Source organism: Oryx dammah, unplaced genomic scaffold (assembly GCF_014754425.2).
Source record: "Oryx dammah isolate SB20612 unplaced genomic scaffold, SCBI_Odam_1.1 HiC_scaffold_5, whole genome shotgun sequence".
Classification (NCBI taxonomy): domain Eukaryota; kingdom Metazoa; phylum Chordata; class Mammalia; order Artiodactyla; family Bovidae; genus Oryx; species Oryx dammah.
Window position 1 is genome coordinate 75376338 of NW_024070189.1, and position 19296 is coordinate 75395633.

Consider the following 19296-nt stretch of genomic DNA (forward strand, 5'->3'; position numbering starts at 1 on the left):
AATGCTATTGAATAATATTAATGCTCTGCTGTTTCTCTTTCAACATTTCAATAAAAGAATTTATAATTTGCAACATATATGATAAAAAATTAAAATCTTTTATAAATAAGTGACATGTACATGGGGCTTCCCTGGTGGCTCAGAATTTACCTGCTATGCAGAAGACACAGGAGACCAGGGTTTGATGCCTGGGTTGGGAAGATCCCCTGCAGGAGGGCATGACAACCCACTCCAGTATTCTTGCCTGGAGACTCCCATGGACAGAGGAGCCTAGTGGGCTACAGTCCATTGGGTTCCATAGAGTCGGACATGACTGAAGTGACGAGCATGCATGCATGCAACGTGTACACATCTGCACGGAAAAAAAGGCACCTCAAAGGAAATGTTATTCAAGCAGGCAAAACAGTAAACAGAAATATAAATGACAAGCCTATGAAAATAATGAGACTTTACTGGTGCTAAAATAGTGGGCCACAATTTATAATCATTTAATTGTTATACTGAAAAGAACGATAATGTCTAGTGTTGGGAGGATATGGGGAAACAGCCATTCTCACAAACCTGGTTCTGTTTTCAGGCTTTTGTTAGCTGATAACTCAGTACTTTGTGTTTAGGTATCCATTTTGTGTGTTTATAATTCTCTGGATCCTTATGTCCCTACTCTAGTGGTTAGAGTATAGTAAGTAGGTGTTTAATAAAAACTCAGAGTGGATTTTTAATTAAAAAAAACTTACATAGTCTTTAATAGACTATCCAAGTCATTGATTTATTTAAAATGATGGAAATAGGCAAAAGATTTTACATCTTAAAACAAAAAAACAAAAAACTCTTCAGAGCTATAGGCTGGATTTTATATGGAGGATTTACAAATATATCACTTGGGGATATTTTGATGGTTTTAGCTGAAAAGACTCTAACTATCATAATCTTACCAATAGGTAGTAAAAATACTGTGTATTTTGAAGCTGTTTGAGTGAGGTGGCTGATTTATTGTTTCTTCTGTATTCTCTCCAAGCAAACATGACTTTTTTTTTAAAGTGGAAATAATTAGGAAATAATTAGCATTAGAGGAACAGAACGGTATTGTGGTGGGTCCAGGTTCTTGTATGAATTTTGCTATTTCATACAGCCTTGGAGCCTGGAACAATTTACCTAACTTTTCCTAAACTCTTTCTTCTTCTGTAAAAATAGGAACAACTGTTCCTGCCAAACTCCTAGAAAACTGTATGGAGCTCGAATGCAGCAATGTACAAAGTTGTGTCTTTAACAGTAGGTGGCAGGGATATTTTAAATTTTTGTTACAATTGGAATATTTAGTCAGTTCAGTTCAGTCGCTCAGTCGTGTCCAACTCTTTGCGACCCCATGAATGGCAGCACGCCAGGCTGCAATCACCAACTCTCGGAGTTTACTCAAACTCGTGTCTACTGAGTCAGTGATGTCATCCACCATCTCATCCTCTGTCGTCCCCTTCTCCTCCAGATGTGTCTTTAACAGTAAGTGGTGGGGATATTTTAAAATATAGTTATAACTGGAATATTCAGTTCAGTTCAGTCACTCAGTCATATCCGACTCTTTGCGACCCCATGAATGGCAGCACGCCAGTACTCCCTGTCTATCACCAACTCCAGGAGTTTACTCAAACTCATGTCCATCGAGTCAGTGATGCCATCTAGCCATCTCATCCTCTGTCGTCCCCTTCTCCTCCTGCCCCCAATCCCTTCCAGCATCAGAGCCTTTTCCAATGAGTCAGCTCTTCGCATGAGGTGGCCAAAGTATTGGAGTTTCAGCTTTAGCATCATTCCTTCCAATGAACACCCAAGACTGATCTCCTTTAGAATAGACTGGTTGGATCTCCTTGCAGTCCAAGGGACTCTCAAGAGTCTTCTTCAACACCACAGTTCAAAAGCATCAATTCTTTGGCGCTCAGCTTTCTTCACAGTCCAACTCTCACATCCATACCTGACCACTGGAAAAACCATAGCCTTGACTAGATGGACCTTTGTTGGCAAAGTAATGTCTCTGCTTTTGAATATGCTATCTAGGTTGCTCATAACTTTTCTTCCAAGGAGTAAGCGTCTTTTAATTTCATGGCTGCAGTCACCATCTGCAGTGATTTTGGAGCCCCCCAAAATAAAGTCTGACACTGTTTCCACTGTTTCCCCACCCATTTCCCATGAAGTGATGGGACCAGATGCCATGATCTTAGTTTTCTGATTGTTGAACTTTAAGCCAACTTTTTCACTGGAATATTAGTCATATATATATAAGTGATGACAGGGTCACATAGTATAAGTACAGTTCTCTTTGTTTACAAACAATCTTTTAATGTTGCTGCTGGCTAAGCCCTTCAGTGTGTAATCAGTGCTTTTCTAGTTAAGGCTGTAATCCCTGTGAATTAGCTTTGGTAGGGTAACTGAGTAGGGCCAGTGTTAAATTTGTCCTCTTTGAAGTGCATACTTGTCTTGAATAAATCTATTTTGATACTGTTTCACTGCATTGATCATTGATCTCAGTAATTATTTATTCAGGCTTCAATGTTTACCTTTGATTACACTTGGAATAGTTTGCACTTGGCGATAGTGTTTCATTTCACAATTGAACATTTCTTTCTTTACTTCAATATTGTCTTTGTCAATTTGCTTTTGAACTTTTCCTTGCTTGGGTAAAAAGGATCTTAGAAGACTTTTAGTTATATATTTCAAAATCTTGATTTTTTTTATTGTTTATTTCCTGTTAAGTAACTGTACTCAAATAATAGTTAATAGGAATTTAGTCTTGAGAATCTTAACATTTAAAAAAAATTCTCTGAGGGATAATGTAAGCCTTTCCCCGTTATTTTTTGTCTTTGTAGCTTTTTTTATTTGCAGTAAGACTGATAAGACTATATGGTTAGAAAAAATATACCTCAGTCCACATTTTGAAAAACTAATTTCCTTTAAGCACAAAACCACATTTGAATAGTTTTTCTCTGAGTCATCCCTTTGTCTCCTTTTACTGCACTACCCCAGTTGCAACCCTCACCCCAATTCTCCCCTAAGAGAGTTATACTTCAAAAGAAAAAAAAGATCTTGTGCACTTTTTTCCAGGTATGATAATCATCAATTTGATCATATTAAGAGAGTTTAAATTTTAGCCTATATCTTTATGCCATTATTAATTAGTAATTTTAAAATTATTATATTCCTTATGGTTTATGCAATAACCCTACAAAAATGATCACTTTGCAATGCAAGTTAATTCTTTGTCCCCAGTATTTGTCTTAAGATGTTTGGCATCAACCTGTTGTGGCTCAGATGGTAGGGAATCTGCCTGTGGTGCAGGAGTCCCGGGTTCTATCCCTGGGTCAGGAAGAGGCCCTGGAGAAGGGAATGGCAACCCATCAGGAAGATGCCCTGGAGAAGGGATTGGCAACCCACTCCAGCATTCTTGGCTGGAGAATTCCATGGACAGAGGAGCCTGGTGGGCTACAGTCCATGGAGCCGCAAAGCATTGGACATGACTGAGTGACTGACACATTATTTATCTTTCATTTGTTTTTGCATGTTATTTTGTAAATTCAACCTTGAATGATTGTGTAAATTACTTTTGTTATATTATTTAGTTATGTTGCCTTTATATACTTATGATACAGTTAATGTGTTAATATAGTTAGCACATACTTAACTTTCAGTACATTATAAACTCTTTGAGGATGGGTACCATTCTTATACATCTGTAGATTTCCTTGCAAATAGTAAATGTTCAGTTAATGTTTGTGTCTATATATACAGGAAGATGTAAAAATGTAATGAAAGTCACTCAATTGTGTCCAACTCTTCGTGACTCCATGGACTGTAGCTGGCTAGGCTCCTCTGTCCAAGAAATTTTCCAGGCAAGAGTACTGGAGTGTGTAGCCATTCCCTTCTCCAGGGGATCTTTCTAACCCAGGGATCAAAACTATTCTCCTGCATTGTAGGCAGATTCTTTACCATCTGAGCCACTAGGGAAACATATAAATTACATATATAAATTAGTATAAATTAGTGACTGAACACATGTTAGTTGTGTGTGTAGTTTTTGACCTTTTTCAATCAATAGTTTTATTTCTTTTCTGGTAGACCATGACACGTTATGTTTTATAAAAATTCACCAGTGTGAATTTAATATGCTTGTTCTTTATCACTATTGCTGTAAATGGCTTTCTTGACATGGAGAATATATGTCATATTATGTATTTAACCTTTCTTTTCTTTTTTTTCAGTTGTGATAAGAACTCTTAATATGAGATCTACCCTTTTAAGAAATTTTTAAGTGTACGATAGAGTATTATTAACTACAGGCATTATGTTGTACAGCAGATAAGATCTTTAGAACATTATCATTTTGCATTATTGAAATTTTATGCCCACTGATTAGCAACTCCCCATTTTCTCCTCCTGCTAATCTCTGCAACCACTATTCTACTCTCTGATTCTATGAGTTTGACCATTTTAGATACAATCATGCAATATTTGGCCTTCTGTGACTGGGTTACCTTGTTATCTTCAGGGTTTATCCATGTTGTTACATATTGAAAAATTTCCTTCTTTTTTTTTAGAGGCTAAATAATAGTACATTGTATGTATGTGCCACTTCTTCTTTATCCATTTTGTCTGTCAATTGATATTTAGATTGTTTGCACATCTTCGCTATCGTGAATAGTGCTGCGTTGAACACTGGAGTTCTGTTATCTCTTCAGTTCCTGATTTCAATTCTTTTGAATAAATACCCGGAAGTGGGATTGCTGGATCATATGGCAGTTCTGTTTTTAGTTTTTTTTTTAAAGGATGTCCATACTGTGTTTACTCTTAAAAGTGATCTTTTTTTTCTTTTCCTTTTTTTTTCCCTAAAAATGGGTTAAATCAGTCTTTTTCTTTCCAAAAGAGAAGCATTGAACAGTTAAAAATTTCATGGCATGAACCTTTGTTTAAATATTTTCACTGCCTCATATCTATATTTAAAAACAAAGAGACATGTTTTGAAAGTACATATATCATGGTGTCTTTAGTAGGATGGAAATGCAGTAGGAGGGAATTAGGAAGATGACTGAAAACATATGCTAATAATATAATTTCATTCTACCTTGTATTATTTAATGTCTAGAACTGAATTCTTATTTGTTTATTTTTGCATTGCAGTGAATGACCTAGGAGGGGACTTCGCAGGAGTTGGCAAAGACTCCTTAGCTGCTGATAAGGTTGTTGAAGAAATAAGAAGGAAAGGTGGAAAAGCAGTGGCTAACTATGGTACGGTATTAGAGAGAATTATACTGTTTCTTTTATTTTTCCTCAACTGATGATATTTCTCATGTTAATAAATCACTGAGCAAATATCTCAGCATTCCAGTGTAATTATGAAATTGGATTTTATCTAAGTTCTGCCAAAGATGTTTAGCAACAGATTTTATATGTGAAACATTTTTGATGTAGATTATTTCATAAGTCTAAATTTTATTCAGTTGTTTATTTAGTGTTTTTAGTAGTGAGCATGTGATATAACCAGTACATTACTGTAAATGTGGATATGAATATGCTCTTGTGACTGCATGGGTCTTAGTTGCAGCTTGTGGGATCTCGTTTCCTGACTAGGGATTGAACCTGGGTATTCTGCATTGGGAGCTCAGAGTCTTAGCCACTGGACCCCCAGGGAGGTCCTTACTCTTGTTCTTAAAAGCTAAAACATCTCTTATATTTCTACAGAATTACATTAAATTCTTAAAAAAATTTCTTTTATATTTCTTAATATAGTGTAAGAAGTGAAATGCCCCAATTCTGTACCCAGCTTTCATATTCCATTCTGCTTTAGGAATAGGAAATCATTGCTATATGTAACTTTCTTATCTTTATAAAAACTTAAGAGTCAAAAGTAGGCATTGAGAATAAAGAAAAAATCATGAAAAACAGCAAATACAGCTTTTATGTTTGATACATTGATTCTAATAGTATTTGTTTTGTTTTAAATTAATTAATTTATTTTAATTGCAGGCTAATTACTTTAAAATATTGTAGTGGTTTTTGCCATACATTGACATGAATCAACCATCGGTGTACATGTGTTACCCATCCTGAACCCCCCTCCCACCTCACTCCCCATCCCATCCCTCAGGGTCATCCCAGTGCACCAGCCCTGAGTACCGTCTCATGCATCAAACCTGAATTGGCGATCTGTTTCACATATGATAATATACATGTTTCAATGATATTCTCCCAAATCCTCCCACCCTCGCCTTTTCCCGCAGAGTCCAAAAGACTTTATTATACATCTGGGTCTCTTTTGCTGTCTTGCATATAGGGTCATTGTTACCATCTTTCTAAATTCCATATATATGCGTTAGTATACTGTATTGGTGTTTTTCTTTCTGACTTACTTCACTCTGTATAATAGGCTCCAGTTCCATCCACCTCACTAGAACTGATTCAAATGCATTCTTTTTAATAGTTGAGTAATACTCCCTTGTGTGTATGTACCACAGCTTTCTTATCCATTCATCTGCTGATGGACATCTAGGTTGCTTCCATGTCCTGGCTATTGTAAACAGTGCTGCGATGAACATTGGGGTACACGTGTCTCTTTCAATTCTGGTTTCCTGGGTGTGTATGCCCAGCAGTGGGATTGCTGGGTCATATGGCAGTTCTATTTCCAGTTTTGTAAAGAATCTCCACACTGTTCTCCATAGTGGCTGTACTAGTTTGCATTCCCACCAACAGTGTAAGAGGGTTCCCTTTTCTCCACACCCTCTCCAGCATTTAGTGTTTGTAGACTTTTTGATAGTAGCCATTTTGACTGGTGTGAGATGGTACCTCATTGTGGTTTTGATTTGCCTTTCTCTGATAATGAGTGATGTTGAGCATTTTTTCATGTGTTTGTTAGCCATCCGTATGTCTTCTTTGGAGAAATGTCTGTTTAGTTCTTTGGCCCATTTTTTGATTGGGTTGTTTGTTTTTCTGGTATTGAGCTGCATGAGCTGCTTGTATATTTTTTAGATTAATTCTTTGTCTGTTGGTTCGTTTGCTATTATTTTCTCCTGTTCTGAAGCCTGTCTTTTCACCTTGCTTTTAGTTTCTTGCATTGTGCAAAAGCTTTTAAGTTTAATTAGGTCCCATTTGTTTATTTTTGCTTTTATTTCCAGTATTCTGGGAGGTGGGTCATAGAGGACCCTGCTGTGATTTATGTCAGAGAGTGTTTTGCCTATGTTCTCCTCTAGGAGTTTTATAGTTTCTGGTCTTACATTTAAATCTCTAATCCATTTTGAGTTTATTTTTGTGTATGGTGTCAGAAAGTGATCTACTTTCATTCTTTTACAAGTGGTTGACTAGTTTTCCCAGCACCACTTGTTAAAGAGATTGTCTTTTCTCCATTGTATATTCTTGCCTCCTTTGACAAAGATAAAGTGTCCATAGGTGCGTGGATTTATCTCTGGGCTTTCTATTTTGTTCCATTGATTTATATTTCTGTCTTTGTGCCAGTACCATACTGTCTTGATGACTCTAGCTTTGTAGTATAGTCTGAAGTTAGGCAGGTTGATTCCACCAGTTCCATTCTTCTCTCTCAAGATTGCTTTGGCTATTCGAGGCTTTTTGTATTTCCATACAAATTGTGAAATTATTTGTTCTAGTTCTCTGAAAAATACCATTGGTAGTTTGATAGGGATTGCATTGAATCTGTAGATTGCTTTGGGTAGTATACTCATTTTCACTATATTGATTCTTCAGATCCATGAACATGGTGTATTTCTCCATCTATTTGTGTTCTCTTTGATTTCTTTCATCAGTGTTTTATAGTTTTCTATATATAGGTCTTTTGTTTCTTTAGGTAGATTTATTCCTAAGTATTTTATTCTTTTTGTTGCAATGGTGAATGGAATTGTTTCCTTAATTTCTCTTTCTGTTTTCTCATTGTTAGTGTATTGGAATGCAAGGGATTTTGTGTGCTGATTTTATATCCTGCAACTTTATTATATTCATTGATTAGCTCTAGTAATTTTCTGGTGGAGTCTTTAAGGTTTTCTATGTAGAGGATTGTGTCATCTGCAAACAGTGATAGTTTTACTTCTTTTGCAATCTGGATTCCTTTTATTTCTTTTTCTTCTTGGATTCCTGTGGCTAAAACTTCCAAAACTATGTTGAATAGTAGTGGTGAGAGTGGGCACCCTTGTCTTGTTCCTGACTTTAGGGGAAATGCTTTCAATTTTTCACCATTGAGGATAATGTTTGCTGTGGGTTTATCATATATGGCTCTTATTGTGTTGAGATATGTTCCTTCTAATCCTGCTTTATCATAAATGGATGTTGAATTTTGGAAAAGCTTTCTCTGCATCTATTGAGATAATCATATGGTTTTTATCTTTCAGTTTTTTAATGTGGTGTATCACATTGATTGATTTGCAGATATTAGAGAATCCTTGCATCCCTGGGATAAAGCCCACTTGGTCATGATGTATGATCTTTTTAATATGTTGTTGGATTCTGTTTGCTAGAATTTTGTTAAGGATTTTTACATCAATATTCATCAGTGATATTGGCCTGTAGTTTTCTTTGTTTGTGGCATCTTTGTCTGGTTTTGGTATTAGGGTGATGGCGGCTTCATAGAATGAGTTTGGAAGTTTACCTTCCTCTGCAGTTTTCTGGAAGACTTTGAGTAGGATAGGTATTAGCTCTTCTTTAAATTTTTGGTAGAATGCAGCTGTGAAGCTGTCTGGTCCTGGGCTTTTGTTTGCTGGAAGATTTCTGATTACAGTTTTGATTTCCATGCTTGTGATGGATCTGTTAAGATTTTCTATTTCTTCCTGGTTCAGTTTTAGAAAGTTACAGTTTTATAAGAATTTGTCCATTTCTTCCAAGTTGTCCATTTTATTGGCATATAGTTGCTGATAGTAGTCTCTTATGATCCTTTGTATTTCTGTGTTGTCTGTTGTGATTTCTCCATTTTCATTTCTAATTTTGTTGATTTAATTCTTCTTCCTTTTTTTCTTGATGAGTCTGGCTAATGGTTTGTCTATTTTATTTATCTTCTCTAAGAACCAACTGTTAGCTTTGTTGATTTTTGCTATGGTTTCATTTCTTTTTCATTTATTTCTTCCCTAAGTTTTATGATTTCTTTCCTTCTACTGGCCCTGGCGTTCTTCATTTTTTTCCTTTTCTAGTTGCTTTAGGTGTAGAGTTAGGTTATTTATTTTATTTTTCTCTTGTTTCTTGAGATAAGCTTGTATTGTTATGAACCTTCCCCTTAGCACTGCTTTTACTGAGTCCCATAGGTTTTGGGTTGTTGTGTTTTCATTTTCATTCATTTCTATGCATATTTTGATTTCTTCTGTGATTTGTTGGTTATTCAGAATTGTGTTGTTTAGCCTCCATATGTTGGTATTTTTAATAGTTTTTTTTCCTGTAGTTGACAGCTAATCTTAATGCATTGTGATCAGAAAAGATGCTTGGAATGATTTCAGTTTTTTTGAATTTACGAATGCTCAGTTTATGGCCCAGGATGTGATCTATCCTGGAGATGCTTCCGTGTGCACTTAAAGGTGAAATTCATTGTTTTGGGGTGAAATGTCTTATAGATATCAATTAGGTCTAACTGGCCCATTGTATCATTTAAAGTTTGTGTTTCCTTGCTAATTTTCTGTTTAGTTGATCTACCCATAGGTGTGAGTGGGGTATTAAAGTCTCCCACTATTATTGTATTACTGTTAATTTCCCCTTTCATCCTTGTTAGCATTTGCCTTACATATTGTGGTGCTCCTATGTTGGGTGCATATATATTTATAATTGTTACATCTTCTTCTTGGATTGATCCTTTGATCATTATGTAGTGTCCTTCTTTGCCTCTTTTCACAGCCTTTATTTCAAAGTCTATTTTATCTGATACGAGTATTGCTACTCCTGCTTTCTTTTGGTCTCCATTTGCGTGAAATATCTTTTTTCAGCCCTTCCCTTTCAGTCTGTATGTGTCCCTTGTTTTGAGGTGGATCTCTTGTAGATGGCATATATAGGAGTCTTATTTTTGTATCCATTCAGCCAGTGTTTGTCTTTTGGTTGGGGCATTCAACCCATTTACATTTAAGGTAATTATTGATAAGTATGATCCTGTTGCCATTTACTTTGTTGTTTTGGGTTTGAGTTTATACACTTTTTTTGTGTTTCCTATCTAGAGAAGATCCTTTAGCATTTGTTGGAGAGCTGGTTTGGTGTTGCTGAATTTTCTGAGCTTTTGCTTGTCTGTAAAGCTTTTGATTTCTCCTTCATATTTGAATGAGATCCTTGCTGGGTACAGTAATCTGGGTTGTAGGTTTTTCTCTTTCATCACTTTAAGTATGTCCTGCCATTCCCTTCTTGCCTGAAGAGTTTCTATGGAAAGATCAGCTGTTATTCTTATGGGAATCCCCTTGTGTGTTATTTGTTGTTTTTCCCTTGCTGCTTTTAACATTTGTTCTTTGTGTTTGATCTTTGTTAATTTGATTAACAAATTGTCTTGGGTTTTTTTGCCTTGGGTTTATCCTGTTTGAGACTCTCCAAGTTTCTTGGACTTGGGTGGCTATTTCATTCCCCATTTTCAGGAAGTTTTCAACTATTATCTCCTCAAGTATTTTCTCATGGCCTTTCTTTTTGTCTTCTTCTGGGACTCCTGTGATTCCAGTGTTGGGGCATTTGACATTGTCCTAGAGGTCTCTGAGGTTATCCTTGTTTCTTTTAATGTTTTTTTCTTTTTTCCTCTCTGCTTCATTTATTTCTACCATTCTATCTTCCACCTCACTTATCCTATCCTCTGCCTCTGTTATTCTACTGTTGGTTCCCTCCAGAGTGTTTTTGATCTGTTGTTGCATTATACATTATTGATTGACTCTTTTTTATTTCTCCTAGGTCCTCGTTAAACATTTTTTGCATCTTCTCGATCCTTGTCTCCAGACTGTTTATCTGTAACTCCATTTTGTTTTCAAGATTTTAGATCATTTTTACTATCATTATTCTGAATTCTTTTTCAGGTAGACTCCCTGTCTCTTCCTCTTTTGTTTGGTTTGGTGTACATTTATCATGTTCTTTACCTGCTGACTATTTCTGTGCCTTTTCATCTTGTTTAGACTGTGTTTGGGGTGGCCTTTCTGTATGCTGGAAGTTTGTGGTTCCTCTTTATTGTGGAGGTTCCTCCCTGTGGGTGGGGTTGGATGAGTAGGTTGTCTAGGTTTCCTGGTTAGGGAAGCTTGTGTTGGTGTTCTGGTGGGTGGAGCTGGATCTCTTCTCTCTGGAGTGCAACGAAGTGTCCAGTAGTGAGTTTTGAGGTGTCTCTGGGTTTGGTGTGACTTTGGGCAGCCTGTATATTAAAGCTCAGGGATATGTTCCTGTGGTGCTGGAGAATTAGCGTTGTGTCTTGCTCTGGAACTTGTTGGCTCTTGAATGGGGCTTGGTTTCAGTGCAGGTGTGGAGGCTTTTGGATGAGCTCCTATTGATTAATGTTCCCTGGAGTCAGGAGTTGTCTGGTGTTCTCAGGTTTTGGACTTAAGCCTCCTGCCTCTGGTTTTCAGTCTTATTCTTACAGTAGTCTCAAGACTTATCCATCCATACAGTTTCAATGATAAAACATCTAGGTTAATGGAGAAAAGATTCTCCACAGTGAGGGACACCCAAAGAGGTTCTCAGAGTTACATGGAGAAGAGAAGAGGGAGGAGGGAGATAGAGGTGACCAGGAGGAGAAGAGGGGGTCAAAAAAGGAGAGAACAGTCTAGGCAGTAATCAAATCCCTGTGTGCTCTCCACAGCTTGGAACACCCAGAAAGGTTCATGGAGTTCCATAGAGAAGAGAAGAGGGAGGAAGAAGATAGAGGTGACCAGGAGGAGAGGAGGGGGAGTCAAAAGGAAAGAGACAGATCTAGCCAGTAATCAGTTCCCTAAGTGTTCTCCACAGCCCAGAATACCCAAAGAGATTCACAGAGTTGGGTAGAGAAGAGAAGGGGGAGGGAGGAGACAGAGATGACCTGGGGGAGAAAAAGGCGAGTCAAAGGGGGAGAGGACAATCAAGCCAGTAATCACACTCCTAAGTAAAAATGCGGAGAAGGCAATGGCAACCCACTTCAGTACTCTTGCCTGGAAAACCCCATGGGCAGAGGAGCCTGGTAGGCTGCCATCTATGGGGTCACACAGAGTCGGACATGACTGAAGCGACTTAGCAGCAGCAGCAGCAAGTAAAAATGGGTACTGAAGATTGGATTCTTAAAGGTACAAAATTGATAACAAATAACAAGAAGCAAAGATTAAAAATCTAGAGTAGAGGTTAGACTCTCAAAAATACAATATTAAAAAAACAAAACAAAATCACAAAAATGATAAAAAGTATATATGAAATTTGCTTTAAAAAAGGGTCTTTTTTTGAAAGGTAATAGGTTATAAAAATGAAAATTAAATGAGTAATAAAGGACTTAAAAAATTTAAAAACTTAAAAAATGATAATAGTAAAATAGATCTAGGAATTTCTCGAGCTGTTGTGGGCAGAGCGGGGTCAGTTCAGTTTCAGATAGTTCCTTGTTCAAGCTTATACTTCTCAAGGTCTATAGGCCCCTTCCAATGTAGTCAGTGCTAATGACATGGTTTTAATCTGCTGCACCTGTCACTTCCAAAGCGGTTCCCTCTGTTTATTTTGGCTTCTCCTGTTTGCAAGTCTCTTCAGTGTCTAGTTTCCGCCCTGACCTATTTAGGCTCACTTTTTCAGTCGTGCTGTGGGGAGGGAGGAACACTGCAAACAAATATCACTGGCGTGTGTGGGGAGTGTCTAGGCCACACTGGGTTTGCCCCCGCTCACGGGCGTGTGTGCTTTCCTGGTCTACACTGCTCAGGCTCCAGGTTGCTCTGCAGGGGAACTGTCTAAAGCAGGCCCTGGGTTGTGTGCACTTCCCAGGTCTAAGCCGCTCAAGTTCAGGTTCTAGGGTACTCCACAGAGGCACACTTGGTTGGGCCTGCGTTTTGTGCCCTTCCCAGGTCCGAGTAGCTCAGGTGACCAGGTGCGTGGCGAGTGCACTCTCCCCAGGTGTGTGGTGCGTCTTATCACCTCCCCGTCCCAGCCGCTTGGTTTCCTGGGAGCGCAGCGGGAGCACCATCTCAGGTGTGCTGTGTGTCTCCTCTGGGGAGCTGATCTCTGGCTGCGACCCTCCCAGCGGATGTCAACCGTCCAGGATCCCAGGAAGACTTGGTTAACAACTGGGAGCCTGGTCGCAGTTTGGTAGAGGATGCCCTTTTCTGGCTCTGGCTGTCACCCGCCTGCCTCTCTGCCTCCAGCGGGCAATGGGCTGTTCTGCAGCGGGCTATCTCTCCTCTGGTATTCGCTCAGTCCTTTGTTCGGTGAGTGGGCTGGTAGTGCCTTAGGTTAGAGCTTTTCGGAAAAATTCTCTCTCTCTCTTTTTTTTTTCCTCCCTCTCTGGCTATCCCACAGTTTGGGTTGCTGTTTCACGTTAGCCTCCTCAGACTGTCCTCAGGGCATTCTGGCCTGGTCCTTGCCCTAAGCAATGCAGCCTGTGCCTCCCTGTTCAGCCCCCGCTTGCTGGTGGCCAATGCGAGCGTCTGGGCTACTTCTCCACTGGGAGTTGTGGTTAGACATGTAATCTGTGGGTTTTATTTATTTGTTTATTTATTTTCCCTCCTGGTTATGTTGCCCTCTGAGATTCCAGAACTCCCCATAGACCCACCAGTGAGTGGCCCCCGGAAGAGAGGGTTTCCTGGTATTTGTAAACTTCTCGTCTTTCACGACTCCCTCCCTGGGATGGGTCTCCATCCCTAACTCTTTTGTCTCTCTTTTCATCTTTCATATTTTGTCCCACCTCCTTTTGAAGACAATGGCTGCCTTTCTGGGTGCCTGGTGTCCTCTGCCAGCGTTCAGAAGTTGTTTTGTGGAATTTGCTCAGCGTTCAAATGATCTTTCAATGAATTTGTGGGGGAGAAAGTGGTCTCCCTGTCCTATTCCTCTGCCATCTTAGGACCGCCTGATTCTAATAGTATTTGTACGGAATCTTCTTGAATAGATGTACTTTTAAAAAGCTAGTGTTTAGTGACTTTTCTGTAAATTAGATTGTTTTTGTGGGCCAGGGAGAAAATTAAATTGCCTGTGTCTTTATTTTGAAATTTTAGAGGGAAGAAGATAGGATATGATTTGTTTTTCGTGCTCAAGGGAATACTGAGACAGATATTTTAGTATCTTATTTCTGCTTTGAGAGTCTAGAAAAGTGTTTTCACCTTTAGAAAAAAATTCTGGGGTTTTAGAACCTAATTTTTAAAGATAAAAATTTCAGACTCTTCTCTCCACCCCTCAGTTTTGATATACAAAGTATATTAGTCAGGATTCAGTCAGGAATACAGAAGCCCCTCTTGGATTTCCCAGAGTGAAGGGTTTTATACAGAGAGTTAGAGACTTCCCACTGGAAGGTCTGGGCTGGTGCATATCAGTGAGACTGGAGGAGACCATCTCAGCCTGTGGCAGGCGGTTCTCAAGAGCCTGCCTGCATGTGCTGCCAGGGTCACCCTGCAGCCTCCTCCTGAAACTGCCTGCCCCTGCAGTCTCCTACTTTTCTACCTTTTAAGTGAGTATCTCTTTTTGGAAGATCTAACTCAGGACTGTATGGGCCTCAGAGAAGGGCCCTGGCTCCTCCTGTGACTGCAGAGAAAGTAGAAAGAAACACTGGTGATGTTGAGTTGACAGCTGACCATTTGAGACACAGCTCTGGTGATATCAGCCCTTCTCCTGGGCTGATTAGCAGAAAATAACAAGGCCATAATATTTCATTGAGCTTTGCTTTTTGTGGTTAGTATTATATTATAAAAACGGGCTTCCTTGGTGGCTCAGTGGTAAAGAATCCACCTGCAGTGCATGAGACGTGGGTTTGATACCTGCATCGGGAAGATCCCCTGGAGGAGGAAATGGCAGCCCAATCAGTATTCTTGCCTGGGAAATCCCATGGGCAGAGGAGCCTGGTGGGCTCCACGGGGGTCTCAAGAGTTGGACGCAACTTAGCAACTAAGCAACAACAACATTATAAAAACAATAGGTTTGTTTTCCAAATGTAGTCATATAGACTTGATCATGCTTTTTCAAATTAAATACACTCCTCTTTCCCTCCCTCTCAAATTCTCATTTGCACCCTTATGGAGAAGTCCTATGTGACAACTTAAAATTCAATAGAAATGAAATAATAATCAATTTGTCATCCTAGCCAGTAGCCACATGTGGTTCATGGCTACTGTATTAGACAGTGTAAAAACAGGGACATTTTCAAGGCAATGGCACCCCACTCTAGTACTCTTGCCTGAAAAATTCCATGAATGGAGGAGCCTGGTAGGCTGCAGTCCATGGGATCTCGAAGAGTCAGACACAACTGAGCGACTTCACTTTCACTTTTCACTTTCACGCATTGGAGAAGGAAATGGCAGCCCACTCCAGTGTTCTTGCCTGGGACAAGGGCAGCCTGGTGGGCTGCCGTCTATGGGGTCGCACAGAGTCGGACACAACTGAAGCGACTTAGCAGCAGCAGCAGCAGCATTTTCATAAGACAAAGTTCTATTAGACAGTGCTGTCTTTGATATTATTTGTCAAATGCTTGTTATTTACCCAGCTCCTTTTTTTTTTTTTGGTATGTTAAAGAATTGTCTTAGGGACTAAATTTCTTTTGTAACATAGATCATCTATATTGTAGTTTGTTATGTGCCTACAATATAAATGTATTTTTCCTGGAAATGAATTCTATTGAATGAATTGTGTCTGTTATGTACTCTGATCCACAGAATTTAGAAGTCATTTGTGAAGATTATTACTGAAGTTTTGTCCTAATTTCCCTTTCCTTCAGATTCAGTGGAAGAAGGAGAGAAGATTGTGAAGACAGCACTGGATGCTTTTGGAAGAATAGGTGATGTTTCTTTACATTTATGGTACTCACAGAGCAGCTTCTACCTTTCTAATGAATTATTTTTTATTTTACTTTTGTTTGCTAAAAACTCTTTCTTGGTAATCAAATTTTTAGATTTGTTTTAAAATTTAATTCTTTAACATACTCTAATCTTATTCCACAAAGGGCTTGAGGTGACAGTTTGTATGCATGTATGTGTTGAATTGGTTGTTTGTTTTTTGTATTTTAAGGGCCTTTAGAAAAACTTAAAAGCATTCTCTAAGTTTCTTTTTGTAGTAATTTAATCGTATCCCCAATATATAAAAATACATATATAATACACAGTAATTTACATGATAATATAATTATTTAATAACTATTAAAGATATTATAATAATTTAATCATACCCCCAATATTGGGGGTATGATTATATATGTATATCAGAAAGAAAGAAAGAACAAAAAAGAAGTTGCTCAGTTGTGTCCAACTCTTTGTGACCCCATGGACTGTAGCCTACCAGTCTTCTCCATCCATGGGATTTTCCAGGCATGTATATCAGCTGCTAAGTCACTTCAGTCGTGTCTGACTCTGTGCGACTCCATAGACGGCAGCCCACCAGGCTCCCCCGTCCCTGGGATTCTCCAGGCAAGAACACTGGAGTAGGTTGCCATTTTCTTCTCCAATGCATGAAAGTGAAAAGTGAAAGTGAAGTCGCTCAGTCGTGTTCGACTCTTAGCGACCCCATGGACTGCAGCCCACCAGGCCCCTCCGTCCATGGGATTTTCCAGGCAAGAGTACTGGAGTGGGTTGCCATTTCCTTCTCCATGTATCAGAGGTATGATTAAATTATTATAATGCTTATTTAATAGTTACTAAGTAATTATAGGGGCTTCCTTGGTGGCTCAGATGGTAAAGCATCTGCCTGCAATATGGGAGACCTGGGATCGATCCTTAGGTTGGGAAGATCCCCTGGAGAAGGAAATGGCAACCCACTCCAGTACTCTTGCCTGGAGTGATTCTGTATCTTGCAAATTAAGATGAATTATATAAAAGTTCATTTTTAAGAATTTCAGTGTATTGTTTAATCTTCCTAATTTAATCCCATACATTGTAAAAGGTTATTGAATTACTGGAGGAACCACCCAACATATTTCTAGTCTGAAAAATGTTGGTTTTTATAGTTTGAATGTGTTCACCTTCCCTTTTTTTTGGTCTACCATGTATATTTTTTCTAGCTATGTTTGGTTGAGTTTGTGCGAGACACGTTCACATATTGTCTGACACAGGGATAGAAGCCCTAAAGGTTTGAAGTCATAAAATAGCCACAAGATGGTGGTTGAACCTTAAAAAGCAGTCCCTTTCTTTTTATAGTGAGGATGCAATTGTGTTTCCATATAGGCTGTCAGTTTCTAATTCTAATGGTTTCGCTTTTGACTTCATTGGCAAGGAAAATTTTTTTAAACTTTTAACTTCCCCTGTGAATTTTGAAGTTGCTTGAGGGATGGCTTATGATTACTGCTGAGTTCTAAGAACTTAAGTTATGTGACTGCTAATTCTTTTAATAAGTTTATAGAATTTTGGCAGAAAGTAGAGATGGAAAAACCTAAAAAAATTTTAGATATGTAGGTTTGAAAGGAAAGCACTAATGTAATATGATTCTTATGCTTTTGTGAATCAGATTTTTTTTGCTATAGGTATAAAATTTTGTTTTGCTAACACTTGTTGCTTATTATATCTACTTACCCATGGGGAGAAAAACACTTTTGAAAGAAATGTGAGTTTTCAGCAAATGCAAATTAATATGCTTGCTTTTATATATGTGACTTGGATGTTTTTATATTGTAGATATTGTTATCAACAATGCTGGGTGAGTATTTCTTTTTTCATTTCCAATAAAGTAATGTATTTGCAAAGTTTTTTTTTTTTAGTGTTTACTTTCCCATCTCAACAAACATAATATCAATTTTTAGGATTCTGAGGGACCGTTCATTTAGTAGAATAAGTGATGAAGCCTGGGGTAAGATGTTTTAATATTCTCTATGGAACATACTTATCCATTTAGCTGTTTAATACTTGATGTACTTACATACTTAAGGAAAATCTTGCTTCTTATTCTTCCTTCTACTAATGTAAGTGATTATTTCAGCTTTATGACTGAAAATGATGAACATTTGGGAGTAACCTTTTTTTAAACATTTGAAAAATTTAAAAAAATTAAAATCTGTTGGAAAAAGTTATCTAAAAGGTTTTTGTGGTTTTCATCTTTTTTTTTTTTGTCTCTGAGAGATTGTCAGCATTTTCTTATAGTATTGTTGTTTTTAACAGCTTTTTATGTGTTTGTCTGGCTGTATAATTGTTATTTCAACAGCAAGAGAAGGCTGTGGAAGAGTGAGGCACTAAAAATGATGGAAATCTGAGAACTGGGTGGGAAAGTCTAGATATAATTTTGAAACTTCTAATAAGCAGGAAAATTTTTCACTAGGAATGTCATGTTGGAAAAATTGAGTTTAGATAGTGAACAGTCACTGTTATGAAAATGTTTTTCCATATTTTCTCTTTTTGTCCTTACTTTCATTAGCTACCAGAACTAAAACAATCTGAGACAGTGGCAGACGTAGTAACTGAGGTGAATTATGTCTTTGTTTATAGAGCGTGTTTCTGGGAAAGATTGCCAGAAGTCCGTTTGGAAGAAGCAAGCTATCTCTGTGATGTAGAATTAAGCAAAGACGGGCTTTTAGTTTTCCTTTCCCTTGTAATAACTGAGTAAAAGAGAAGCTGAGAAAGATAAGTTTTGTTGGCAAAGGAGACTTACCTTGGTGCTTTGCTTTGAGCTCTGATGGGGTTGCAGTGGTTTCATCAGGATAAAATTAAATCTAGAGTTGTCTAACTGAGTCATCCTCCAAGTTTTCTGTTCATTAGATTGCCATTTCTAAAAGCAGGCATCTCTTTCTCTCTTTTTCCCTCTTTGCCTCCTCCTATTTCCTCCATCTCTTCCACTCCTCCCCCCAACTCTTAACTCATTTAGTAAACCCTGGTAAAAATAGGGATTAAGGGATATTATGAATATTTTATAAACATTTCTTGATGATAAAGTGGATGATTTTTGATTATGCTTTAATTGATGTTTGTGTTGAGTCCTAATTTACATATGTAGATTTCTTGGGTATTTGTATTAATTAATTTTTATATAAAATAGGCATATATTAAAGATGACATTGTATTTAGATGTGTGTACAGGCATCATATTTAGATGGCATTGTATTTGTGATAAAGTTGCAATAATCTAATCATAATTTATAGGCAAAATAGATATGAATTATTGATTAGATATATAATTGAGACTAAAGCAAAAATGATTACCCAGAGTACAATGTGACAGTAGTTGATTTTGAATGCTAGGTCTAAAAAAGAATATCTTTGTATA

General features: G+C 37.9%; 1 protein-coding gene across 2 annotated transcripts in view; it reads left to right on the forward strand.

The window, feature by feature from the left end:
- Nucleotides 1-19296, forward strand: part of HSD17B4 (hydroxysteroid 17-beta dehydrogenase 4) — a 103468-nt gene that overhangs the window by 14290 nt on the left and 69882 nt on the right. For both annotated transcript variants that reach the window (XM_040241695.1, XM_040241696.1), the window contains exons 3-6: nucleotides 5158-5265; nucleotides 15833-15892; nucleotides 17718-17739; nucleotides 17843-17889. In XM_040241695.1, the coding sequence (XP_040097629.1) occupies nucleotides 5158-5265; nucleotides 15833-15892; nucleotides 17718-17739; nucleotides 17843-17889 (237 nt within the window). The remainder of the gene's footprint in view (nucleotides 1-5157; nucleotides 5266-15832; nucleotides 15893-17717; nucleotides 17740-17842; nucleotides 17890-19296) is intronic.